We start from the raw sequence: 27362 nt of genomic DNA, 5'->3' as shown, positions 1-27362 counted from the left end.
GCAGGTTATCCAGGCTGTCTTTTTTGGGATTTGCGTCTTGACTGACCTGTCCAGTCTTCTCACTAGAGGGAATGACAGTCAAGAGCAAGAGAGGCAACTGAAAAAACTCATTTCCCTCCGTGACTGGATGATGGCTGTTCTAGCTTTCCCTGTGGGAGTGGTAAGTACAGTGTTAATCTGTGTATGCCTTTGCAAACTGGGTGAACAGTGTTACTTACTGAATGTTTTCTTCCTGAAAGGTTTTCCCATCGCTATACAAAGGACTACGCAGAAAGGGAAAAATGGGAGAGATGATTTTACTACTCTCTTGGTTTTCACAGGTGTAAGGGAGCAGAATATACAGTGTGTTGCTGAAATAATTTTTGGTTCATTATAAAAAAGCCGTGTTTCAATAGGAGCTTGATTGTACACGTAATTTTATATGTGTATTGTACCAGCAGCATCTTGAGATTCAATTTAGACTTTTTCTGCTCCACATGTCATCATCAAGAGTAGTGAAAGTGCTGACTGTGGCATGTTTTACACCATAATGAACTGAGGGAATCTGGGCTGTTAGACATTATGATATGGGCAAGAAGAGAAGCAAAAGTCCAGGTTGCACCTTGTTAATTCCACAGGGGATTCAGAGCTGGCAGAATAATCGAGGTAGAAAAAAAAAGGTTTTTGCTAATAATGTTAAAAAGGACGTGTTTTTTCAAAAGAAAAATATTCTTTGGATCAGGTCTTGCTCCGCTGGGACATTGCACGTCACTTTCAATGGCAAGAAGTGTTCAATGTCTTCACATAGCTAATAAAGCTGCTAAAAATCCAAAATTTTACGAGTTTTTACATGGAAGTGACATTTCTGTCGGTCTAGTTCCAAGCTTAGGCTGCAATGCAAAAAAAATGTGTGAACATTTCATTAAGTTATTGCTTTTGTTGTAATTCAGGATCAAATTTTCTTATTTCATTGTACAGTAGTTCAAAATAAATTTACTAGAAGCACTTTTTTTTCATGGACTGTATGAAAAGCTGTATGAGGTCTTTAAAGCTGTACTTTCACAACAGCTGATCACTTTCTGTCAGTTAACAGCAGCTAACGTATCAATCTATCACTTATAATTTCATATATTCAGCGATGCTTCATTAGAATTTCATTTCACCATTTATGTGGAATTTCACAATACATAGAGAAATACAGAATGCTTTTGCAAAGTTACAAAAGGCAAAGTATATGTGAAACACTGCAGGTATTTCTTTAATAAAAACCCAGCTGGTAGCCTTCCCTTATTATACTTGCTGGGCTACCTTTTGGGAACTGCCACAATTCATGTTGGGGTAGCAGACTGCAGTTTTCCGGCAATGGTAGAGGAGACTGGATCAGGTAATACAGCTAGTAGAAAATCTGTGCATAGAAAAGCTTGCAAATACGCATTTTATGGGTGCAGAGATTTATGCTGCATTTGTATTTTTAAGGGAAAATAGGGAGTTAGAAGTAGTTGTGATTATGATAAGCAGCAGATGCTTTTACTACTGTGTTGAGAGTAGAAGTGAAAAAGCAGAACAACTTCACACTATTTGTCTGTGTTTAAGTATTTTAAGTGCCTTTTTCACTCTAGAAGTGTACTCCTTCACATACATCAAACCCTCCTTGGGTTTCTCACCCCTCTCAGGATTCAGGGATTCTTTCCTGCCACTGTTTTAGCTCCATATTGTTGTCTGTGTGCTCCTCCACTCCTGCAATGCTCTTGACCTTGAAACTTCTCAAGATCTTGGAGAATTTCAGCTTCACTTTGTCTTGGCAATTCTCAGGATTTCTTTTCAGGCAATGTTTCTCAGTACACAAAGACTTCCAGTTAGCCACTGCTTGCACTACAGGTGTTGTTGCAACATTGACAAATTAGGAATTCCCAAGAGATGTGTCACATACCTGGAGATAGCTGCTTTCCCAAGGGTTTCATACAAGAACAACTTGTGTCTTAAACAAACACAGTAAGGAATGGCCGTGCTCATTGTGCAGATGTGCTCAATTTCCAAGTGTGACCTTTGTGTGGCGAGGGGAGCAATTGTTTACCACTTTACCTGTTACTAAGAAATCCTAAAAAGGTTGGTTTTGTTGTCATTTCTTCTCCTGGCTACTGAGAGACAAACAGCAGCACCTCATAACTTTACACTGGTCTCAGCTCCTTCCTGAAATCCGATCCTCGCCAGGAGCAGAGATCTCACTACACTGCAGCTACCACTTGCCAAAGCCTGGCCAGTGCCTGAGAGACTGCTAGGCACTGCAGGCCCTGCTTTGGTGGGATTACACATAGGAAGGGTGCAGGGCCCAAAAGCAGGAAACATCTAACGCAGATGTTGTCGTCAGAAGAGCTATTTATGTGGAAGAAAATAGTGAAATTTAGCTATGATGGAGGTTCTCATTAGAAGGAAGTTGTTAAACACCGGAGTGTCTGCAGAAAAGAAGTTAAATGTTCCCTTGTTTCTCATATTCTTTTAACAGCTTCCTCACTCCAGGAAAAAAAAAAAAAATGGAAAAAAAGAAAAAGAAAATAATTGTAAATGCAAACTTTCTTTCCTTGAGACTCACTCACCTAGCTCTCCATGGAGCTTCTCAGTGGTTTCATGTAGTGACACAAGGGAGTCTTTACACATAAAAATTGGGCAGATGTGAATAAAATCTTTGTTGGGTTTCTAATGTAACAGTAGTGGTCATGCTTAACTACTTGTCAGTTACCTTAACATCTAAATTATTTTTATTGCTCAGTGTTTTACACAGGGCATGTTTAGGCAATAATGCAAATACTGGGGGAGCATTTTAAAGCCTAATAACTGCAGCTTCTCAAGAGCAGTTCACCACGTTTTTTTCTGTATTCCCTGCTTACTGGAGCCCTTGAGATGACTTGTTCTGGAAAACAGATGAGAAAAGGGATATCCACTCCCAAGTTAAACAGTGATGTGAGAAAAAAAAAAATGTAACAAAGTTCTTCATTTTTAAGACTTCCTGAAAAACTAAACATACAAACCATCTGGGAAGTCTGACCATCAGCTTCTTCCCACCTTCCAAAGGAGGGGAAGAACAGCCCAAGGGTAAATAATCTCCTTTTGTGGCTTCACAACAAATCAAATCTTGCAAACAAATAAAAACCTGAGAAATCTGTGCAGCAAATCACATCTCTCCAGTGTTGTGATATGCATGGTGTATCTTCAGGGGCTCTGATAAAATTGAATTGCCAACCTATATTTCACAGGAGAGTTAAGAAATAGACATCAACCTCTTCTAAGGACATAATGGCTACTATTTACCTATTGTTGCTCTTTTTACCATGACTCTTCAGAGAATCAAATCAGAAATCAACAGATAAATTTTCTATGCAGTAAAGCCTTATGCCACAAAAAGTCTGTGGGCAACACTTCCTGGCCCTTTTTTAGTTTGTTTTAAACCTGCAATACTATTCAAATGCCTGAGAGATTAGGAAGCATGCCCTGAAGAAAATTGCTTGCATAGGCATTTTGGAATTTCATTACCAATTTTCATCTATAATTACTTAGACTTGCCATCCCTTTATCTGTATAAAGGATTGATATATTGAGAGTAATTTACACTGCTAGGGTGATGTGAGACATGCTTAAAAGTCAGACATTACACCAGTGGTTTAGCTTATCCCTACTTTTTTTCTATTTGTTTGACATGAATAATTAAGTTGCCATATTTCTATGGTTAATTAGTGTTTTTCAATGTTATCAATATGTTTTATCAATATGTTTCTTGTCACTTATACTGAACAAAAGGAAGAGATAAATCAGGCATTTCTGGTTGTTTACAACTGTGTTTATTAAAAATAGGAATAATACAAATTAATCTTGTTACATATCAAAAGAGAGATTGCTGCCTAGAAAATCACAAACTCTACCACAGACATTTTATATAATCTCTTTTATATCATAGCATCAACAGCTGTATTTGAATCTGAGTCTAAACTGACCAGAATTACCTCATTTTTTTCTGTTATACTTTTATGGGTTTAAAAACCTGTGATACAAAGAAGAGAAAATCAGGCATGCTTTCTTATTTCATGTTTCTCTGTACTAGTAGAGTCAAAAGGAAAGCTGATCACCCTTCTGTAGATCATCAGTTATGCTTCTTATGCCAAGAAAAGACGTGTAGGCATTTGCTGCACTTTCATAGTTACCTCATTACTTGACCAGACTATAGCATAATTTTATTGCCATCATTGACTCAACCATGCAAAAATCTCTTTTAGATTTTACTCTCATCTTTTGTGACAAGATGACTGGTGATGGGATAATAAGCGAGTAGTGGTACAATTGCCCCCTGAAGTCTGTTCTCTGAGAGGGGTTTTCCCTGGGGATTTTTTTCCCCCACTCTGTGATTCTTGTCACTGGCGCTTTTCAAATCCCTTTGGTGTATTGTGCTAGTTCTCGATCCCACCTAAAGACAGTACCATACCAAGTTGTACCTACTGTGGTCTGCCTTTAACACCACTTTTCTTCTAGATGTAATACCTCTAACTGTCAAAGAAGTTCACAAAAACATATTTATACTCACAGTTAACCACAAGTGTCTTGGGAGATGGGCAGAAAGCTTACCTTTAATTGTACTTATAACAAATTGTATGAGGGTCACAAGGTTTGGGGTTTTTTTCTTTGTCATTAGCCATCCAGGAAATGACTGAACTGTGCAGCCCAGCCAAAACCAAAACCACATAGTGTAGGAAAATAAAGTTCCACTGGGTTCATTCTTCGTTTGCATAACATTTCTTGGTTGGACTCATGTAAAAGTGCGAATTGTACAATTCTTTTTGTTGGCTTTACTTTCTTAGTTTCTCTTTGCTTCCATTTGTAGTGTTTTGACAAAGCCACTTGATTTCTCTTTTGAATAACCATCCATTTCCCAACTTGTCCTTTAAAACTTTTCCTTTGACAGGGCCACATGCTGTGCTCATGTCCTCTGAAGCTTCAGAGACAGAGGACAAACACTCAAGGAATACCTCCTTAAGTGGGAAGACAGCAGTTTGTTTTCAGCCTTATTTTTTTTCTGCTGCTGTGTATTTGTTCAGCAGTCTTTCAGATGCCTGTAATAAGTGAGCTATTCCATATTTCCAGGTTCCAAGGTCTTCTGGCAAATCTGAGGTTTCCTTTGGTCTGTAATAACTGGACCCTAGATAGACAATCATTACAGACAGATAGAATCATTACAGATTCTAGACAGGATAAGTCGCAAATGAGGGACTTTTCTGTTCTATACATTGCTTAATTTTATGTTTAACCCAGTACTATTTTTGCAAATCCCTCAATCTTAGGAGACTCCTGTGCAAAGAAAAGTAAAAAACAATTTCTGATGCCTGTTTTCTTCCTTGAATTCAAAGTCTTGAGTTTGTCTACAGAAGAAATGGAAGGGTAATATTTGTGCCATTTTGCATTAGGAACAAAGGAAAATAAAGTATTGGGCTCTCTGAAATTTTTGTTTCATATGAGCAGCCTGTTCAGCCTGGCATGTGAGTATAGTACAATGTCTGTCTCCATAAGAGTGATGAATTACGCCACAAGGAAGGCAATATTAGCACAAGAGCTGGAGTTCTGTTTGTGGGTTACGTAGGTGTGAGAGACCGGAGAAAATGAGTACAATCAGAACAACTAAAGGAAGGGAGGAAGAGGAGCAGGGCAAGTCCTGCATAGGTGGGATGATACCACAGCCCCTGAAGCCTCTAATCCAGACCCAGACTGGCTATTAGCTACTGGCACACACAGGTATAAAGACTGCTGGTATGACAGAAAGAGAAATGGGGAGAAATTCTGAAAAGTGCAAGATCCAAAATGGTATCAGTTGAATGGGTAGCAGCCCATCAGAAGGGGGATCATCTTAAATGACCAAGTAGACTCTGTCACTCACTTGGCTGTCTTACCTGAGGAAAAGGAAGCAGAATAAGAAGAGAAATGGAGATATTTCTTGGAATGGCTGCATGTGAAGCATGGCCACTCTGGGATGAAAGACCTGTTAAGAGAGGTGGTAAGTAGAGGATGGCCTGTCAGCCGAAGGGCTTATAAAACAGTCATTTCTGCTGCAGCCAGTGCTGCACCCAGACTGGAGAATCACCCCCTGCACACTTCCCCCCTGCACCTAAGGATGGGAAAGGAGTTGTGGGAAATTTGGCAGGTAGACTGCATTGGTCCTTTTAACAAATCAGGAGCAAAATAATATGTGCTGATAGGCATTCAAATAGTGTCAGGTTAGGTGCAGACTAAAGCAGTGGCATGGTCTACAGGGGAAAGTACTGTGAAAGGATTTAAATTATGATTCAGTTTCCTTCCTAAACCAAAATCAATGCAATCAGATAATGGCAGTCACTTCACAGCAGAAATAGTGCAGGATCCGGCGAAAACTGAAGGGGTACTGTGAGTGTTCCACACACCCTACACCACATCCACAAGCCAGTAGGATAGTAGAAAGGACAAATGGTCTCCTAAAATGGTTTTTGAGACCTCAGGATCCAAAGGTGCCTGATCAACTGTGGGACACTGTGACCAAAGTCAGTGACCCATGGAGAATAAGTGGATGTCCATGACTTACAGCATTTTGTCCCATGACACCTACCACGCCTTCCAGAAACAAAAGGACTGATGATCCCTGGAACCCCATACATTTTCCTGGTCAGCCTCCCAGCTATTGGGGAAGTCCTGCTGGTCTTAAAGACCCCCCTGAACATGCATGCATGGGTAACCAGAGATGCCCATGGCAGAGAACACAAAATTAACAGCAGATGAATAATTCCTTCTTTTTAAAACTGGTCCAAGTAGGACTGAGTTTTCTTTTGTCTCTCCTTCTACAAGTGTTCCATGCAAAGATATGGCTGTGAGAAGATGAAGCCGCAACAGGACTGAAGATTTACACAGTTCTTTGCTGCAGTGACTGTTTGTACATGTTTTTTTCTTAATATGTTTTGTGATACTTATGATCATATCTGTTTTGCCTCAGTAGTTTTACAGTATGTGTATAAATGTCACAAGCATTGTTTTGGGCTGTTTGTGTCTTCTCTCTGGTTGCCACAGCAGGTGGAAAAGATTCCTTCCTGAATTTAGCTTGGAAGCCTAGACAGGATTTCATATGATTATGAAATCAGATTTGTATACCCCATCCTGCCTCCTCAGAACAAGGTATAAAATTACTTTGAACTGAGAAAGAAGTGTAGTTTGATGCCAGAGGAGCCACATGTAGTAGTGGAAAGCGATGTATGAAGCGTGATCGTACAGAGAAGGGGGTTGACAGAGACTGAGGCAGCAGCTGGAAAGTTTTCTCCATCTGTAAGCAAAGAAGTCCTAAGTGGTCAAGATGTCAGAAGAAAGGATTTCAGATTTGGAAACCAGTGAAGGGTTTAGTAAGTTAGGAAGATATTTGGGTTGAACCCAGGATCCTGTCTAGAAAAATATGCCTAATAGTTAGAAATGGCTCTAGTGTTTGTTATACCTTTAACCCCCCTGAGGCAACCAGACTAAGAACTTTCACTTGATGTAACTTTCCCATGGTGCACCCTGATATTCCCCCTTATCCTGCCATTTGGATCTCTAGCATTGTAATAAGATAATTGACTGTAATATGGACTCTGGGACCCCCCCCGAAACCACATTGGTGGAAGGGATAAGGGTAGTAATACAGGAAATGTGTTTGGGTTACAATGATACCTGGACATGTAAGATTATCAGCTCCAAAATGTAAGGCAGCCTAACTGTTGAAAATTTGCCTTATCCTTTAGTTTTCTATTTTTTGGTGAGGTGTGCAATCACATTGCAATAGAGAATCTTAAATTGGACTCATTAGACCATTTTGGATCTCAATTTAGAAGTCCAGCAAGTATCAAAAATTATTTTATAAAACTGTCTAATCCTCGATAAATTGTTACTAAATGGGTAAGGAATATGTGAAATGCTGAACCTCACCAATAGGAAAATGCTGTTTTAAGCAGCACAAGCAAAAGTAAAGAAAATTGCTAACCAGTCTGCTGAACTCTTCCAATCACTGCAGCTGAAAGACTGGTTTCATGAACTCTTCCCCCAGATCCTGATTTGCATCTTTTTTGCCATCTCTGGAACTGACAGGGTGAAGGATGATGGGTTGCATAGGGGGGAATCCCTATACTGACTGGACTTCTATTTTTGATTATTGAAGTAGCAATTGTCCTGTATGATTTCTTGTACACTTTCCTCTTTTTCCTCTCCTTTTTTTTCTCCCTCTCTCTGCTAGGTTAGAATCCCACTACTGCCACCATGGAAGAAGAGGATCCTGTTTCCCCTTGTTCTGGTCTCAGTCATTGTTTTGAGCCTCGGGGTCAGGCTAGTGTACTTAAAAGGACCAAAGGGCCAGGGGCAGGGCGTGTCCTGCGTAGGTGGAATGGTGCACTGCTCCACCCCCACTGCCCCGAAGCCTCTAGTCCAGTCCCCAAATGGCTGTTAGCCCCTGGGACAGCAAAAACCCTACCAAGGGGGGAATGCCCTGAGGGACCAGGGCAGATAAAAATAGTTGCATAGGCACATGTGGTCACAGCCCACTGTTAGAGTTTCACAGTAGCTAAGATCACACTGGAATTCAAGCAATGATTTTTAATCTTTCTCTCTTCCTCCCCCAATTTCTTCTTCTCAAAATCTGGGTAACTTAGAGTTGGGTGGTTTGGAGTTCACTAAGCCAATGCCTTATGAAATCTTTGATTTTGATTGAATGTTAATTTAAAACTTGCCAAGTGCCCTTTTTTTCTAAAGTTTGCGAATGAAATTTTGTTGTTTACCCTCCTGAAAACATTGTCTCATTTCTCCTGTGGGCTGCCTTGGATATTAAAAAAGCATAAGAAACTCATCCTACAGGTCCAGGACTTTACAAGAGGCAGTGTAAAGAAGCAGCTCAGTTGTGTCATGCTCTGGCACTACATGATCATGTGGAATCTTAGCAAAGCCCAGCCCAAATAACAAGTCTGCCAGTGGCAAAATGTAAGCATAGTAGAGGGGACTTAAAAGTACCAGACCAACAGTTGCTCATTAATCAAAGTAAACAAATTCAGAAGCAGCCAAAGTAACTATGTCACAAGCCCTCATTATAATTCCTTTTATCAAAATAGTTAATTTTTATAGTTAATTTTATCCAAATGAACTAATTTTAAAGAAGAGTAAGGTGAACCATTCAGACACTGGAAGGAATCTTTCCCAGGGTGTTGTGTTAAGTCTCATATCAGGTCATCCTTGGGACAGGTTAGTTCTGTAACACATTTGGTTTTGCGCACTTCCTTTACCTTATGCTGCCTTGTGATAGTGCTTTGCTAAGCAGCATTTGCCGTCTGTAGCTCCAGATGGTGGCAACCAGCTAGGCTGATCCTGTTCCATCCATTGGCTGACTTTGGTTAAGGGACAGATGGCACGTCCCCTCTTTTCTTGTCTTTACCTCCTTGACGAAGTCTATTGTTTTATTCTGCTCTACACAAAAATCACAGGTCAAAACATACTATCTCTGTTCTATTCCATGTAATAAAGTTCAACCTAATCCTGGATGATTTCTCTTGTTTTGAGACTTCCTTGGAAAAAAAACATCATCAATCTTGGTCTTCATATGCTTGAGAAGATGTTTTTATGCCCCAGTTGATCTTAGCAGGTTCTCAGAGACCCACTGTGATAATACATGACTTCTAGGAAGCCTATAGAGAAGAGGATACTTTGCTTCCATTTTTCCTGCTGTTCAGCTATTCATATCTTGGCACTTACGTGTCAGCAGGTGCGTAAAGAGCTGTGCTGTGCCAGTGCCAAGACTGACCCAGAAGAGAGATTTCTTGTGGGGTGCTTTACACTTGCAATACTTTTTGAGCTGTCCATCATAACCTTTTTTTTTTCCTGGCCTGTGTGCACTAGTCAAGTAGTCCAAGCTTATTCTGAGCAGGCACCGATAGCTGTCGTAACAGATGGACAACTGTGCTGGAAACCAAGAAACTATGTACTGTATGCACACTGAGGGAACAGTGTACTGGTTCAGGTCATTCACATAACTGGCTGGCCGAAGTCTGCATGTCTGTGGTTAGAACAAGGTGCCATTGATTAACTGCAAACCTCAGTTTTAACTTTCTAAAGTCAGAAGCTAATGAAATAACTTACGCCTACGCTATTACACACACTAGTAATTTGCAGGATGTGCTCTGCTCACTCCATATTTCTTTTACTGATCCTATAAATGAGCTGTAAGATCATGAGCCACATCAGTTTGGATGTAACTGAATACTTCCCTTCTATCTCAGTGAAAGTTCTATCTTTTGGCTTTCAATGTTTGAACTTGGATTTAGCATCACTGCTTAGACAGCCCCTGTAAATGGTCATTGAAAAGCTCCTGGCCCAGGTATTGGGCTTTGCTGCTATGAACAATAAACCTTTTTTATTACTAGAAAGCTATGACTCAAATTCAAGGTAAGAAACAGTGGTGTTTTAATTAGAAAAATACTTACTTGCCACAGCTAAGATAAGCTAAAACTATTATTTCTGTACAATTTTTTGGGTTTTTATTGTCTTTGCCTTTCAGACACCAGGATAATTTGAAAAAATATGTGAACACCTTAGCAAAAATTTAGCCTACTGTATACTTTATCTAATCAATTTGTCCTGTCCTCAGTCTACAGGAAATAATGGTCTTTTTCTGGGCCCATAGTAAATAGTCTCTGAGAAGAACCAAGCCAAATTTCATATTGACAAATGAGCAGGATACTAGACCTCTTCTCTGTGGATCCCAGTCCATGAATTGTATGCAGAGTCATCAAAGGTTCTTTGGTTGTTTTTTTTTAAGCTGACTTGATGGCTGATACAGAAAAGTGCAAATATGAATTTACAGCCTTCTATTCAGGAGTGAATGTTTCATATTGATATGTTGTATGAATTCCAAGTGATATTTTAGCTGATTTTCCATTTGTTTTCTATCCTGTTAGTGGAGAAACATTATTTATGTGCCACATCTGCTACTAAAGTATAATATTCACTTGTAATTTGGCCACAGGCATGTAAGTCAAAAATGAGATTTTCTTTTCCTGGCTAAAAGTTAAAGAAAGGAAAAAAAAGAAGAAAAGTTAAAACCTCAGTAAATGCAAAGAGTAATCCCGATTCAAACTGTTGATTATAACAGTATTTGTCAAAAAACAGTAATACCCATGTCTACCCCTAAATCCTTTGCTAAGTGGCCCATTTTGCTATCTAAAGAATGCAACTAATTTTTCAGATGCATATATTTAAAAATCTCTTGTCTTTTTTTTCCTCCTTAGTTTGTTGTGACGATGTTTTGGAGCATCTATATCTATGACAGGGAACTGGTTTACCCAAAGCTGCTTGATAATTTTATACCAGCATGGCTAAATCACGGAATGGTGAGTAAAGTAATGTAAACACTTCCTTGCATAAATAAAAGTGTAAGACACTGATTTCTGTGTGCATGATTCTGTATACTCTTGGTGCTAATCCCCTCAGAAGTGATTAAAGAATGTAATTTGCGAGGAAGAGTAACGTCTTTCCTTCCTTGTCTCCTGGAGTCATATTTGAATCCTTATTAGGTTGAAACTGGAGACTGGAACTTACATGTCCTACATCCCAGGCTTGTTGTCGGGGTCAGCTCTTTCCTGTATAAGGTAACTTTCCCAGAGAAATGTCACTGTGGTCATGAGGAAGAGACTGTTCCATAAAACAGAAGTTCTGAATTTGACAAATCTTGCTCTAAAATGACAGAAACACTTAATTGAATGTTTCTTTACCAGTCTACCAAAGAATAATTCATGATGAAAACCTTTTGGTTAAAATGCTTTTAAAAAAAAAAAAAAATCTCTATTTTTTGGACTTGGGTGTTTTTAGAAAAATAACAGAAAAATAACTCAAGCACACCAAACTTATGTAGCATAACCTGTATCTGAATATTTTTAATAATGTGGAATTATATGTATCAATGCAAAGCTTTAAAATTGATGCATTAGTATTCATAAAGGTAGTTTCTTGAGAGGAAATCTGACCTTTTAATCCCTCTTTGCTATGTGAAGTCAGACATCCTTTCTCTCAACTATATATTTAAATGCCAAGGGAAAGTTTAAGCCACAATTTCCCATCAGGTACTTTCCACTGTCAGTGCAGCATTTGGAGCTGAAAAGTGTCATGTTTTCTTCTCTCGTTGCATCTGTGCAAAATGTTTCATTATTACTTTGTTTTCCTCATCAAGACGTGGCAAACCATTTGGCACTGCTGTTCATCAGTAGACGACAGCAGAGTTCATCCTTCCAGGTGTGTGCACTTTATTGCCACAGGAGATCAAGGTTTGCCCACCATTGCTGTGCTTGATAAATTGGTCCATTGTGGAGTGGGGCAGATGACACTGCTGTTTATTTGTTCCCCAGATTTTGTGTCAAAGGAGCGGTATGAGAGTTGTTACTGACAAGAGGAGCATCAGCTTCTGCTAGATACTGTACTGTTTTTTGATGTTTTGAAAGGAGCAGCATGATATTATGTACGTCTAGAGCTGAGGAAAGAGTCTGATGACTCTTGCTATATTTGTTCAAGCTGTCCTCCCTTGAGCTTTGAGGTTACGAACTGAAAATTTGCAAACGCTGCTAAACCATGCACATCTTGATTTTTTCCCCACAACAGATCAGTCCCAGTGCTGATGACATTTCTTTCAGGTGACATTCCATGTACTGGAAGTGCCTAACCCATAACATTTTTCATGAATGTACATTGTGAAGCAGTTGGCAGCAAAAGGCCGTAGGTACTCAGGTAGTCTTATCTGTGCAATAACTAAAAAGCAAGTCAAGCTCATGTTGCTTTGTAGAAATGTTTACTTAGTGAAATGTGTGAAGAGGTCTTTTGTTTGAGGTTTTTGGACATCATAGAGTTTGCTGAAATGTATTGTGCCCAACTATTTTAGACTTTTTTTTTTAACTTGAAATATTGTAGAAAGCATTTTTGAAAGACTTTTGTAAAGGAATTGGTTTCTGTGTCAGTCTCCATTATCTAAGTGTTTTTCAGTTAGATCACAAGGGAAGCTTATGGCTGTGGGGCTTTTCACCACATTTAGTACATTCTTTCTGATGTTTTATCCATCATTTTATCCTCACCAGCTTTCATGCTAATTAATTCTGATGTATTGCTCATCATAGTATGAAAGAGTTATTAAACTATCTTAAGAATGCTTGCACCTCACTTAGTAGTAGTTAAAATTTTGACATGGCAGATTTTAGATAATATGATAGAGTCCCACTTGGTGAAAGGGTAGGACCTCTGGGAATAATTTAGAAAAGTCAGGATCCCTGGCTATTGCTTTATACTGAAATAAACATTTATTCCCATATATTCCTGCACATTTTGACAGCAGTTGTGCACATGGAATGATAACTATTCTGAAAGCAAGAGTGGCCATGCTGGAGCCCAACCTTGCACAACAAAACTCACACAAGAGACTCTCATCTGTCAGTGGGAGGTGGGTTGTTTAGCTTCTGTCACATTGCTGATTAATCCCACTTTTATGTGAGCTTCCCATAGAGTATCTGGTGCAGCTACTAAGGATGTGAGGTCAAATGTTACTTAACCTGTGAACACTCTATCCAGAATTTTTTCACAGCAATTTCCCCAAAATATTTCTTTAACACGCACACACACACACACACACACACAGCACATACAAAGCCTTCTACTATATTTTGATCAGCTGTAATAACTTGCTCAAGTGTCAACATCAATCTGCAAAATAGTTTAAAGAACGTCTTTTTATTACATATATATATATATATATATATATATATATAATATATACACATCCCCACACCCACACCCTGTATTAGTTAAAAATATAATTCCTATATTTGGGAAAATTATGTATAAAGTGGTGCCTTATGGTACCAGATAGTACTTCATATGTGCAGATTTATACACTTGTGAAAGGTATCACCAACAGAGTTGTACTGTGCCATAAAACTGATGTATTGCATCATCTCAGTCAGTTCATTAATCCATAACCATTGGTATCGCTATGGCTTGATAAATGACCATGGAAATCAATAGCAGGGTTGCTGCTGATTTGACCAACACAAGGATTTAATTTCTGTTTATTATGTGAAGGAGCACATTTGAGTAGCTGAAGCTAAGCTTCTGTCCACAGATATATAACTACATGTCTAAAGAGAGTTGTTGGAGAGTAGATCTGTGTCTCAGCCTTGGTCTGTTTCTGAACTGTCAAGTGCACTTCCTGGATTTATTAGTTATGCAAATGAATTCATCTTTGTGGGCTACAATTTCAGTTGCCAAATTGCTGAACTCTTTCATCAAAGATGTCATTTGTTTTCTGGAGACTGTCCTACAGTTTGGAACCAAATCAGCTCATAACTCCAAAGGCATATTTTCCATGGGAAGTATTCTTTTCCATTTTCTGATGGCTGGCTATCTGATCTTTATCAGTATGAGGAATTTTTAATTGAAGACTAACCTTTAGTGTGTAAAACGGATGTGTCATAGGAGTAGGATTTTTATCAGCTCATTCCTTGCAACTTTCTGTGGAGGGACTGGCCAGGTTGATGCATGGATATTTTTTTTAGAAATTATATTCTCTTTAATATTAGCACAGGCTGTAAAACTAGAGGTTGCCCATATTCTGACCAATGCCCACATAAACAGATATGTAGACTGAATTAATTTACGCTTGAGCATTGCTGATTTTGAGCCAGGTTACATGGCAGGACTGCCTGCAGTATCTGTCCAAGTTAGCATACCATTTCAGCAAGATTCCTTCTTTGGTTTTTGCAGACACTGTCTCAATTTTTTTTTAAAAATGTGAATCATCTTTTGTTTGTGGGAAGGAAAGCAAAAAACAGAGATAGAAATTACTTACTGAGGAGTTGAAATGCTCTGGAGGTCAGAAACAAAGTAATGTCTTCATATGAAGACCCTAGAGGAGAGGTCAGGAAGGGGAGAAGAGAAATATGCTCTGCATCTGTGGCGTTGGAAAAATGATTATTGTCTGGGTTCTGTGCCACTGCAGTCTATATAAGCTCTTCCAGTTTTGCACTCTGTTATTTTTTAAGCTGCTTTCGGGAAATGGGAAACAAAGGCATTTCTAGAAAGACTTACCCTTTGTTCTAGTATTCAAGAGAATGCACAAAAACTGGGACAAATAGCAGTTGGAGGAAGGAGACAAGAAGAAAGAGGAAGGAGCCTGTCCAAGAGATGTATCTTTGTCTATTTCACAAGTTGTCTCTCTTTTCTTATCGCTGACTACTCAGCTGAAAAGTTGAGCCCACCAGAGAGTGGTACAAAGTCACACCAACGACCTCTCCAATTGTTTGTCCTAGCAGCCGTGTCCAAGGCCTGGTGGCCATGGCTTGTGTGTCTTTTTGTTTTAATGATGGAAAGGACATAATCCTGTTGAAGTGAGTCCAGAGGAGGGCCACAAAGGTAATTAGAGGGATGTAATACCTCTTCTATGAGAAAAGGATGAGAGAATTGATATTGTTCAGCCTGGAGAACAATGATGGCTCCAGGGTGACTTTATTCCAATCTTTCAGTACCTGAAGTGGTCCTTCAAGACAGCTGGAGGGACTTTTTACAAGGATATATAGTGACAGGACAAGGATATGTAGTGACAGGACAATGGCTTCAAACTGAAAGAGGGCAGGTTAGTTAATTAGACATTAGGAAGAATTTTTTTCCTGTGAGAGTTGTGAAGCACTGGAACAGGTTGTCCAGAGAAGCGGTGAGAATGCCTTGTCCCTTGAAGTTTTCAAGGCCCAGCTGGATGGGACTCTGAGCAATCTGTCTAATGGAAGGGGTCCCTCCCTATGTCAGGGTGGTTGGAACTAGATGATCTTTAAGGTCCCTTCCAATTTGAATCATTCTGTGATTTTATGAAAGTTGTTTCTCTGGTGGGAATCTTTTTTCCTTGATGATTTAATGAGATCAATAGAAAAGGCATGCAAAAATCAAAATCCATAATGACCTGAACATAAAGATTGGAATGTCCAAAAGTGGTGAGTTATTTGACAAACCCATCTCTCCGTTATTTACTGGTCAGGTGATACACAGTGGTCACTCTGATGTATGAACAAGGAGATACTCTGTTTTTCATCGGGATGTTTCTCTCCATGTAGACCTAAAAATCCTTTTCAGCAATTGTTAATTTGAAACAGTGCATTTTACTTCCTGGGGATGCTTTCCTAACAGCACATCCCATGGATAGGCTCTGCTTGTGAAATGTAGTGCACCTTCGTAATGCTTCATGCTTCTGCCTAGAAGATATTTACATTTTTCTGGGATTTATTTTCTAAATCCAATAAATGTGTTTCAAGGATAATAACACTAAAGTGCTCTTCTTAATTTATTTACAATATTTTCGTATGTTAGGTGTGAATAAAATATTCAGTGCTCCAGGAAGGCGTTCCCTCTTTCTACACAAGTTGCAAGGTTTTCTGATAAAAATCAGGGGAAAATTTTAATTTAATTTCCAACAGACTAACCACTCCTAGACGGCTATTATTTAAACATCTGATGGAGAGAATAGCAGTTGAAGCTGGTTGCCGGGGGACTTGGGATATTTGCAAAACCCATGAAAATAATGTTGTTGGATTTGTACACTTTTTGCATGTTTATGCTGCAGTTTCGTGGCTCCGTCTGTTATCTCTCCTCATTATCTGCCAGTTCCACCACTGGAGCGTAACTACAGTGGTCTCAATTATCTCCGTGCTCTGGGGAGAAACACAGCACCAGCTTAAAAGATTTTCTTTTATTTTCTCTTACTTGTGTGAAGGGTTTGGAAATTGGTGGTATGTCAAAACCTGTGATAGTATAGCACCTGAAAACTGAGAGAGGCTGCTAGGGTGAAGAAGTCCTCGTTGTCTAAATGGCATCCTCTGGGTGCATTAGGTAAATCCCTTTACCTAACACAGTAACAGCACAGCAGTTTTTGTTCGGTGGGAAGCTGGCCTTAACCATGGTACATATCTGCCAGAGAACACTCATCAGGGTAAGGTGAAGACAGCTTTTTAATTGGACACAGATGCTGAATTTTTCCAATTGTTTGCTATTTCCACTAATCTGGAGAAAACCCACACAGAGGCTCCTCCTGATATAAACATCCCGAAACCTTAGTAACAAGGAACCTTTTTTAAAACATCTTTGAGCACTTAATAACAGCAAGACCTGCAAGCCCTATTCTGGGTGTGAGCATTGAAAATGAAAGGCCTGAGAGCTGAAATCGCCAGATGAAATCTCTTTCAAGAAGTTTAACCACCTTCTGTTGACAAGGTCATGTAACTCAGTCTGCTAGCAGAGAGCATGAGAGCATCTAGTGTCAACACCAAGTTGTGGAGTTACAACCAAAGGAAACAAGAAGGGGAGAGAGCCAGTGAGAGAGCACAGAAAGGGAGATTAGGGAAAGATGGTTGAATGAGAGGAAAAGACAGGTGGGAGGAAAGAGATGAATTAAATATTCAGCTGATGCTGGTTCAACTCCTACCTAGGGAAAAAAAAAGCAAAGAAAAATAACAGATGAGGCAAGTGAATAAAAAAGGAGCCACAGAATAATGTAGACAAGCTGCAAGAGACTCAGAATGGTAAAGAGGACTTCAAGGAGGAGGAGGAGGAAGAGAGAAGCAAGGAAATAAACAGTAAGAAAGATGAAATGAAGAGTATGTTTTCTTCCATCTCTTCACTGGGTAGACTTCCCTGAGGTGTATTAGTTTGAGGAATTGAGAGCAAGGAAATGGCTTATGGGTGCTGCTCTGAGGAGAAGATGATTCTGTTGATTCTGTTGCTGTTGGATGTAGATTTACAGGTCAGGTTAAGTAATATTTGCACAGTGACATGCCAGGAGCTTCAAAACCTTGGAAAAAGTTTAAGATTAAAACCATCATCAGCTACTCAAGAGTATGAAGCCTGTGTTCATATAAAACTTCCTGTGTGACATCTGTAGAATGACATTGATGTCCTTGCATCTGTCTATATTTTTATCTGACAAGGCTGTACATTATCTTGATCATCTGTTTGACTCTCAAAACTAGAGTCCTTTGTTTAGAAAAGACCCTTTTTTTCCATATCAGCTGTGAAGTGTGAAATGCATTGCATGTTAAAACAGATGCAGTTTGTTGATGGTTGCAGGTGAGCTGGAAGGTCACATATTTGAAATACTAGGGGTAAGGAGGTGTTCTGTCTATATTTCAAACTGCCCTGCTTTAACAGCCAAAGCTAGGTGTAACTCTGGAAGTAGTAATTATGCTTATAGTAATAATACTGGTAATGAGAGCTTAAAGCCAGATTTTCAGCTGAAGTTGCTCATAAAAATGTTTGTTAGAGTGATTACTATGGGCACAAAGCAAATAACCAAAGAAAAGTCCCCAAAGGGCATATGAAGGGAGTCTTAGCCTTTATCTGAGTGTGGAGTACTGAGCAATGTTTCCTAAAAGCAGAGTTTGGCCCTGAACTGCTAGGTTTGTTGTTACACCAGCAGTGGTGTGGGATGGACATGCATTCATGCGTTTGGTTCAGTCACATAGTTCTGACAATATTAGGAATTCTGGTTTTGTTTTAACATTAACTTTTTGTGCAACTTATATTGCTTGCCATAGACACTGCTGGAGCTGTGCACAGGTGCTACTGCGCCATTTATCAGATATCTAGTTACAGGTTTTAAATATAAATAAACTTTAAAATCGGTGCAAAATGCATTAATAAGTAGTATGCTTTTTCAGTAAAAAAAATATATGTGCTTTCTTTTCTCTGCTAAATCAAACACTTGTTTTATCTTTTAACAGAATAGATTTCTGGTTTCTTCCCTGAGTTTTTTTTCCAGAGAACATAGGCAGATAGTAGAGTCAAACATTACAGCATAGATTGTTATGATTAATAATGAGTATATTTGAAGTCTTTTACCAAGAAAAGAGAATATTTCGCTGGAAAAAATTAATGTATTGGAGGAGGATGGGTTATGTTGATGAAGGTTTAATAAGCCAGCTGCCAGCTGCAAGTTATGTACTCTAACAAACACTCAATACGTGAGCATCCTGTAGGCTATCGTGATGAAGAGCTTTGTCTCCTTAGTAGGTCTCACAAACACAAGGAAGGATGCAAATATCTCTTTGAAGGTATAATAGTTTAATAAGCATTTATTGTCTACTTTTATGTATTTAAGGGACTATGTTTTGCCCTATGATTGCAGTAAAATGCAATGTTATATACCTTTGGACACATTGGTTACCATTAGCACCCAGATAAGAATTAGACTTTGCATACAGTAAAAGTGGGACTGTACTATATTGTACCCACTTTACTAAACTGTGCTGTTAGTGTTCACACATGTGGCAAATATGACTTAATCAGACCACAAATATTTTGCAGCATTCCATGGTATCTCATTTATTTGTTTAATGTGCCACTATAGCAACTGAATTCCATCCTTTTAGATTCTTTTTTTCACAGACCTATGATCTACTTGATTGAAGCTTGGCAGACAGCTTTTCCTTCAATTGGAGGCATATGTACTAACTCAATGACCAGATTTTTACCTATTTATCATTGTTGGAAAGTGGGTTATTTCACATGGACACAATACCAGAAGAATCAGCAGACCTGGGGAAGGGAATCTGAGCCCAAAAGCTTATATGCTTTTTCCAGCACTTGAAGCTGATGGAATAAAAAATATTGCTTCTCCCTGTATCCAGAGATCATTATTGCTTCAGGAAAACTAATACAAGGAAATATTTTGACATTGTTTTTGTAAAAAATTACCACTTTTTAGAAATAGCTTTTTTCTTTGTTAAATGCTGTCTTCTACGTGTCTGTGTATTTGGAAACAGACAGCATTTCTGCAGAAGTAATTTCATATTCAGATGATTAATATGTTGAAATAGTGCCACAGCAGTAATGTTTTATACATGCTGATAGGCAGAAATCAAGAATTTGGGGGCAACCTTGGGACCTCTGCTTGTGGAAGACTAAGCTTTAACATAACCTGTTATGTTCAGTCCTCAAATTTTAAAATTTCCCACATAGATACAAAGAAGTAAAAACAATGTACATTTTTAGTAACTGGAGGTAGCACAGAGAATGTTTTTGACAGATGTGTAAGCCATTGCCATTAGTCATGCAGTTCTACAATTGTCCCTTCTACCTTTGGATCTTTATGTAACACACTGAAGTTCCATCCTGGTGCCTACTCAGGAAAAGCCATAACCTTTCAGAGGTGTCTTGTTTCTGTCACAGACCACAGGTCTGACTAAGGTGACCCTTTCCTTCCCTCTGACACCACAGTTATCTGAGCAGGAAACAACTCTTATCATGGAGAAATAGACATGGTGTGAAGTGTTTCAAAATGGCAAAAGGCGGACAAGTGTCAGACCAAAAGGCGGACCAAACATGATTTGCTCTTTCATCTTCATTGCATTATGAACTGATACCCTTCAACTCTTCACAGCTTGCTTTCTCTTCAAAACAAGGAATGCTGCATGTTGGAAGTGCTGCTTTTAAACTCCATTTTTAAATTTCTATTTTTATTCCTAGATCTGTTTTACTAAACAATCTGAGGGAAAATATGTAGTGTTTGATCAAAAGCATTTTTTTATGTCTTTGTTAGCTAGTGCCTGTGTTTTGTGGGGCTTTGTGGTGGTAGCTGGAAAAACACTGCTGTCTGTCAGAGGGTTTTATGGTACTTGTGCCTCTGATTCTGGCTGTGAAGTGTCCCAGGCGGGGCTGGGCTGCTGTGCCAGACCAGGCTGCCTGTGCCTGCCCCTGTGCTCCTCACCGTGCTGGGGCTTGCTGAGACCTCAGAGGGATTTCCCATTCACGTGCTTCAGCATCCCATTCATTCAGTTACAGTGAAGAGATTAATTGCCTGCTGCAGATTCCTATGAAGTTCATGGATGCAAATGCAACTAAGAGTTAGAGTTTGTCCATTCTGCTTCACAACACAAGTGGCTACTACTACCAATAATAACATTACCCATAATTATGTGTGCTCCTGGTATATCATAAACATATTAAATTTAATGTTCCTGGTATATCATAAAAATTCTAGGCTGATGTGAGGCATACTATAGAAAGTCAAATATACTTAGAAAGGAAATTCTTTATAAAAATGGCTGTAACAGTCAAATCACATATTTCAGTTTATTTCCAACAGGAAGAAATTTTATATGCTTCTTGGGGCTTTTAGCTTTTTATTCTGTTACTTTGAGCTTTACCAGCTTTCTGTAAAGCCAGTATACAGGGTTCCAACTTGCTGAGTCACTGCAATGCACATTTTTGTGGCTTCTTTTGCAAATGCAATATGTAACGTAGATTTTTTTTTAGTGAACTATTTGTGAGAAAGAAGAAATATGCACATCAGTCTACTGACAGATAGGCAGTTTTTAAAATAAAGGAATGGGAAATTATATAATTTTCTATTAAGGAAACATCCATTAAAAGTGTCTTTTTACTAAAACACAGATTTACTGATGTCTCCATTAACAAACTAATTTTTGTTGGCTGCAAGTTGTTTAAAAATTCATACAGCTGCAAATCATGCTAGGAGATAAATATACATATTCTTAGATCAGAGACTAAGGTGGATGGTATTTTGGTCTCTGCTCCTGAAGCAGAGCAATGAAAGATGGAAAAGAAGAGGGAATTTGAAGGAGAAAGAAAATCAAGTGTCAGAAGCTAAGAGAAAGAGTGATAGCCTTATAGGTTGTTAAGGAGAAGACAGAAAACAAAATAGAGGAAACCAAATGCTGAAATAAAGAGGTGCTAATAGTAGTCAGCTGGAGAGAGCCATAGAATGTGGAGGTGATAATTGTGTGTACTGTACTTCACTGACAAAAAGCTTGAGAGAAGTTTAAAGTACCCAGTGTATATTGAAAATGGCATCCATAGTTTATTTTAGACCAACATGAAGATATTTAGCTTCATTTGGTTTCTTGTGACAACGTTTTCTACAGAGCACTTCTCTTTTTCCGGCATTTTTGTGCATGCAGAAACCAAAAGAATGCCCTGCTTTGCACACTTGGTGCCTCTACTGTCGCCAGAGTTTGTGGGTCTTTAGATCTCCCAGTTGTTTGTCTGAACACTGTGCTACTGAGCATCCCATGGTTTTATTCTCCATGACATCACTTTGGTAGGATTGTTATTATATAGTAAATCTTTAGTAATAAATTTAGCATGCATTATACATTTAGCATGTATATAGTGGGGATATATAGTGTATGTGTAGTGTTTGTGTGTATATATGCATATATATGCACACACACACCCCCACATACACCATACATAGAGAGAAATACTTAATATATATTGCCATTCAGCTATTAACAATTATGGTAGAGAATACAATTGTAAAGTACATCTATAATTCCGTCTAAGCTGATCTCTTTTGATACAAACAAAAGATGTTCAGTCCTGAAATTTCTCTCAGCCTAAATGAATGGACAGGTAAAGACTGGCAAAAGGGAGTTAGGATTTTCCCCCTGTAACAGAGGAGAAATGAAGACATGGAATTTGTGGTTTGCCTGAAGCTACAGGCAGTTTATTAAAGATTGAACTGTGAAGTGAATCTGTGTTTGCTTCATTAGTCAGTACTTTTGTTAAGAAATTATTCACTTTCTACAAACCAGGCACAGACAACAAATTCGTAGTCTATGAATGAGCGTTCACTTGGGTTTCAAACTTACGCTCTATTGGAAGGAAGAAGCGACTCAGTTTTTGAATAGGGAGATGTTGCTCTAAGTCCTGCTTCACTTAGTTACAATAGGCGTTTCATTATTTTCATTTTGTTTATACCTCAGGAAGTACAGGTTCACCTCAACAACTGCTTTTGTGTTTATGTTTTCTTTTAGTATAGTAACTATTGACAACTTATTCCAAATAATTTGATTTTGGGTGTACCTTTTCTCTGTAAGGAGGAAAATCCCTTAGGTTTCCATTCCTTCTCACATGATGATTGATTTGCGAAGAGAGACGCTGATATGTAAACAGAAGGATGATTTAAGAAGGATGAACTTGGAAACTGAAAATATGTCAAGGGAGAAGAGCTCCCTCTCATGTGCCCTTGCCCTGTCATTTTGGAAATTTTTTTTGTTGTTGTTGTCCAGGAACGCTGTTGGGATAAAAGTGGAGGAAGGGGGCAGAAGGGGATGGGTGGGTGTTACTACTAACCAAGATCAAGGAAAGCTGAGAAGTTGCAAATTTTTTAAAGATCTTTCAAAAGTATGAAACTCATTTGTGGAGTCAAAGCTATTTCAGAAGTTATGTCAGTAGTTGTGATTGTGGGTAAGAGGAAATAAAAATACCCAAAAGACAGAAATTAGCTTGTGTAAAAGTGGGTCACTGACAAAGAAGTGGTCATGAGGAACTCCTTGTATTTTGATAATTTTGACTGGTGTAATAAGGTGTGTGTTTACTAGACAAAGTTACGCCACAATGAGTAGCAGCACGATGTAGAGGCCTGGATCGACTTTGGGAAGTACCTTTCTTCAGGCAAGAATTCAGTGTTTACCAGTTCTGTCTCAAATCTGAACTCTACAGCTTAGCTGGCAGTAATACAAATATTCACAGCTGTATAAAAAATGTTATTTAGTTCACAACAGTAGCCATGGTTACCTGCATACTTTCATTGCCTTATTCATGTGCAATTCTTTTTTTTCTGGAAATACCATTACCATGTAATATAATACTGTACAGCCTCTTGGTAAGTTTTACAGTGTCAGAAAGAAAATGCTGTGGTGAACCTGAAAGTGTATTTTATCGAGTTGACTTTTTCATGGAAGATCCCACCTATACATTGCTAGGCAGAGCAGGGCAAGTCTGAACATTCTGTGACTGCAATTTGAAAATATAAATAGTAATATGTAAAATTCCTTGGCATTGAAAATTCTCTGACAATGTTTTAACTGCACAACATTTTAAAAGAACTAGCCTCTGCTTGGTCCCTTCACAGGTGACACACACCTGGCAGTTCCTGTCAATACATGTTAGAATAGCATGACTATCCTCGTTTACTCTTGCAAGAATGTGAACCCCAGCAACCTCAGAAGGGTAGAAAAGTGCTATGATTTTCCTCTTCTCTCTTACTTTTGCAAGTATAACTCAGTGCACTCCATGCAGATGAAATATACTTGAGAATCTAGTGTTTCCGTTACGTTCTTGGAAAATAGTCTCACGTGTGTTACTGCAACAGAATTCCCAACTGTATTCTAAGCTTTGCTAGGAAAAGAAAATAGTACTTAATTTTCCAGATATCTCAGATCACTTTGCAAACAAATGAATTAAACTTTACAAGAGTATTAAAGACAGTTTATTTCGGCTTATATATTCTTTTCTTAAGTTGAGAGGTGGGACATATTCTGGAGGATTAAAATTGCCTATTGGTTTAAATTAATAGCAGCAAAAGGAGTAAAAGATACTTGCTTCTTTAATCTGGCAAATTAACCTAAAGAACTTCAGTATAAGGTTCCTTACCACTATTGCTGCTTTTGTAGAGAACACTTACTAGACTAAATGTAAAAGTCGTATTTCAGGGTCATATTCCTGGCATTTTCATGTAAACAGTGAAACCCTAGGATTTTAGTAAGTGTTGCATAGAGATTGAACTGAATTTCTGAAAAGAAATTTAAAAATTGCTCATGTAACCTTATGAAACCTTGTTAAAAGCCTGATAGAATTTTAAAATACTATCCAGGCCTGTTTTTAATGCATCTCCTCCAGGAAGAAGGAAGATGGCATTAAGATGAAAATTTCTATAGTGAAGCCGGCTGTTACCACAGTCTGACTTCTGTTCCTGCCATAGCACTGCCAGCTTGGAGCTATTTATAAGCATTAGCCTATATCTATCCACACACGTGGATCTACTACTCTGTTTAGCAGTAGTTCTGCTCCTGAAGAAGTTGGTCTGAGGTTTCAAGCTTTACTTTTCCTTTCAGAGACCAGTTTCTTCAGCTATCCTTATTACCAATTAGTGGAAATTTGGCAGGCATTCACTCACTGCCAGAGCTCTTGCATCAGCTTTCCTGCACTGGTCTACAAGGCAGAAGGCTCAATTGTGGTGCCTTCAAATTCTTCAAACCTAGTTTTTTACAGTACTGGATCTTCTGCATCATCTTATGATTTCAATACCTTTTCCTCCTGAAGCGAGAATGACAAGACTCTTCAAAAATGCTAATTGGTTCCCTTATCTCAAAGATACAATTTGTCTCAGTTACATAAACAAAATTTCCTCTTTGTCAGATATCACACCAGAATTCAATCTTCTTCTGACTGCAATGAAGTATTCTGGTCCTGCGCATGATTTACAGTACAAATAAAACCTGTTCTCTTTCATTTTCCTGATGATGAATTCTGGACAATAAATGCTTTCCCCAGGAGTCAGTCCTTGCTTGGAACAAAGGCATTGTTTAAGTTTGCTGCACCACAGCACGGCTGCATCCTTGTGTGGTCTGCAGCATTCTCTTAACACTTCATGCCTTCATTCACCCATCCATAAATTAGGTACAAGGCAGCCAAGCACAGCCTTTCTGCATCCTGCACTACACCACCTTTATCCATGACATGAATACTAAAATGATACATGCTCCCTGGCAGAGTCTGAGTGAGAGCATGCTCCACTACCATAGCAGCAGCAGCAAGCCTCAGGCGGTGGCCTTGGGGTGTGTTATGTCTTCTGCCACCTCATGCAACACATTTATGTAGCACTGAGGACAGCCAAAAGCTCTGATAGCTGGTATGTTTGCAGTGATGGGCTCAAAACTAAGTTAAACTGAGAAAGTAAAATAACAGAACAAGTATTTCATGCAAACCATCATCTTCTTCATTCTCACATTCTCAGTTCTAACGATTGTTTCTCTGCCACACAGCTTAGGCACATTGGTGACCTAATGCAAGAGGGTTTTTCCTGTTCAAATGGAGTGGAAAGCATTCTGCAGCTATTCAATTGGTTTTCCCTGTTAGTGGTGATTTTAAAAATAAATATAGTATTTTGATTTCTTTAGTTACTTGTGGTAGTTTACTTTTGAAGAACATTTAACTTAGCCTTCTGGCTTTTACCAAAGAGTGGTTCAAATGTTAAACAAAGATATTTGTGCAGAAATGTGCTTGCACCAAATACGTCTTTGATGTCAAATTCATAACCTTCTGGAAAGGTAGTAAATTTTATATCCAACACATAGGTAATTTTTCCTCCATGTTAGCAACTTAAAACCATTTTTACAGCTCTAGTCAGCACTCCCTCCACTTTATTTATCTCTTCTTTTATGTAGCTGCATAATGTATATGTATATGTGTCGTTTTCCCTCTTGCAGTGTTTTGTCCTTCAAAGATTTGAAGCAATGTGCTCCGTGTCTGCTAATATAATTCTTTCCATGGCAGAAAAGTATGAAAGAGTTAGCTATAAGCTGAGGGGAAGTCACAGCCTCACAGCATCAAGTTTGAGTTTTAGCTGGGACTTCCGCCCCTCATATGTACTTAAGCTCTCCTTAACAGAGGAGATGTCATGCTTAAATTATTTTCAGCTTCTGACCTCTTCAGTTCTGAACTTCCAACCACTAAAATGTGAGGTTTCCCTAGTATTGATTTCAAAGGACAGGTCAAGGTGAAATGTCAATGTGAAAAGGAAGGGAAATATAGTTCCCCATGGGTTCCTTTTAACTCAGGATATTCTATGATTCTATATGGTATTATCTGGGTATCCAGTGTCCAGTTAATATAAATAAATCCGTTTTGTTGGAGTGTTTTTACTGCTAAAACTCAGACCCCGTGGGATACAGTTAACAATCTCCAGATGCGAAATGGAAAGAACCATCAGCAGCAGAGAAAAACTTTTCCTCAGAGAGGAGGGCTACTGCAGCTGGAATTCATGGAGATGCAAAGGGAAGCTAGCTGCTCAGACTGAGAGTCAACAATCTTCTTCCACTTGCTGTCTTCATGGCAGGGCATTTACCAAACCTGCTGTGCTAATAGAGGTGCAAAGAAGGAGCTGGGGAACTACCCAGGGAGAGCCAAGCTGAGCTCTCTAGCACACTCCTCAAGACAGCGATCGATGTTTGCCTGTTGTTTGTTCTTGAGGAAATGCCTCCTGGGGTAGCATTTAGATGAGCTGTGTGTTGAGTGAAGTCTCATGGGACTGAAATGAACACAGAATCTTCTTTCCTTTCTTTTGCAAGTCTGTCCACAGGGAAGCCTTGGATGACAATTGACACTGTCTCACTTTTCATGTCTTTATCAAACTCTGGCCACATAGAGGCTCTGTAAGGAAACTGGATGCTGGGACAAGGAGTGGGTTGGAATCTGTGACTAAGTGCATTTCTTTCATCATAACCTTTTCCACCTTGCTGATTGAGAAACTGGGTAATGATGATACACAGATAGTT

General features: G+C 38.8%; 1 protein-coding gene across 1 annotated transcript in view; it reads left to right on the top strand.

The window, feature by feature from the left end:
- AIG1 (androgen induced 1) overlaps positions 1-27362 on the top strand; it is a 123564-nt gene that overhangs the window by 36510 nt on the left and 59692 nt on the right. The window contains exons 2-3 of the mRNA XM_038130973.1: positions 5-160; positions 11274-11375. Of these exons, the coding sequence (XP_037986901.1) occupies positions 5-160; positions 11274-11375 (258 nt within the window). The remainder of the gene's footprint in view (positions 1-4; positions 161-11273; positions 11376-27362) is intronic.

Source organism: Motacilla alba, chromosome 3, assembly GCF_015832195.1.
Source record: "Motacilla alba alba isolate MOTALB_02 chromosome 3, Motacilla_alba_V1.0_pri, whole genome shotgun sequence".
In the NCBI taxonomy this organism is placed as follows: domain Eukaryota; kingdom Metazoa; phylum Chordata; class Aves; order Passeriformes; family Motacillidae; genus Motacilla; species Motacilla alba.
The sequence above is the reverse complement of the archived record's forward strand: the minus strand, read 5'-3'. Positions and strand labels throughout refer to the sequence as shown.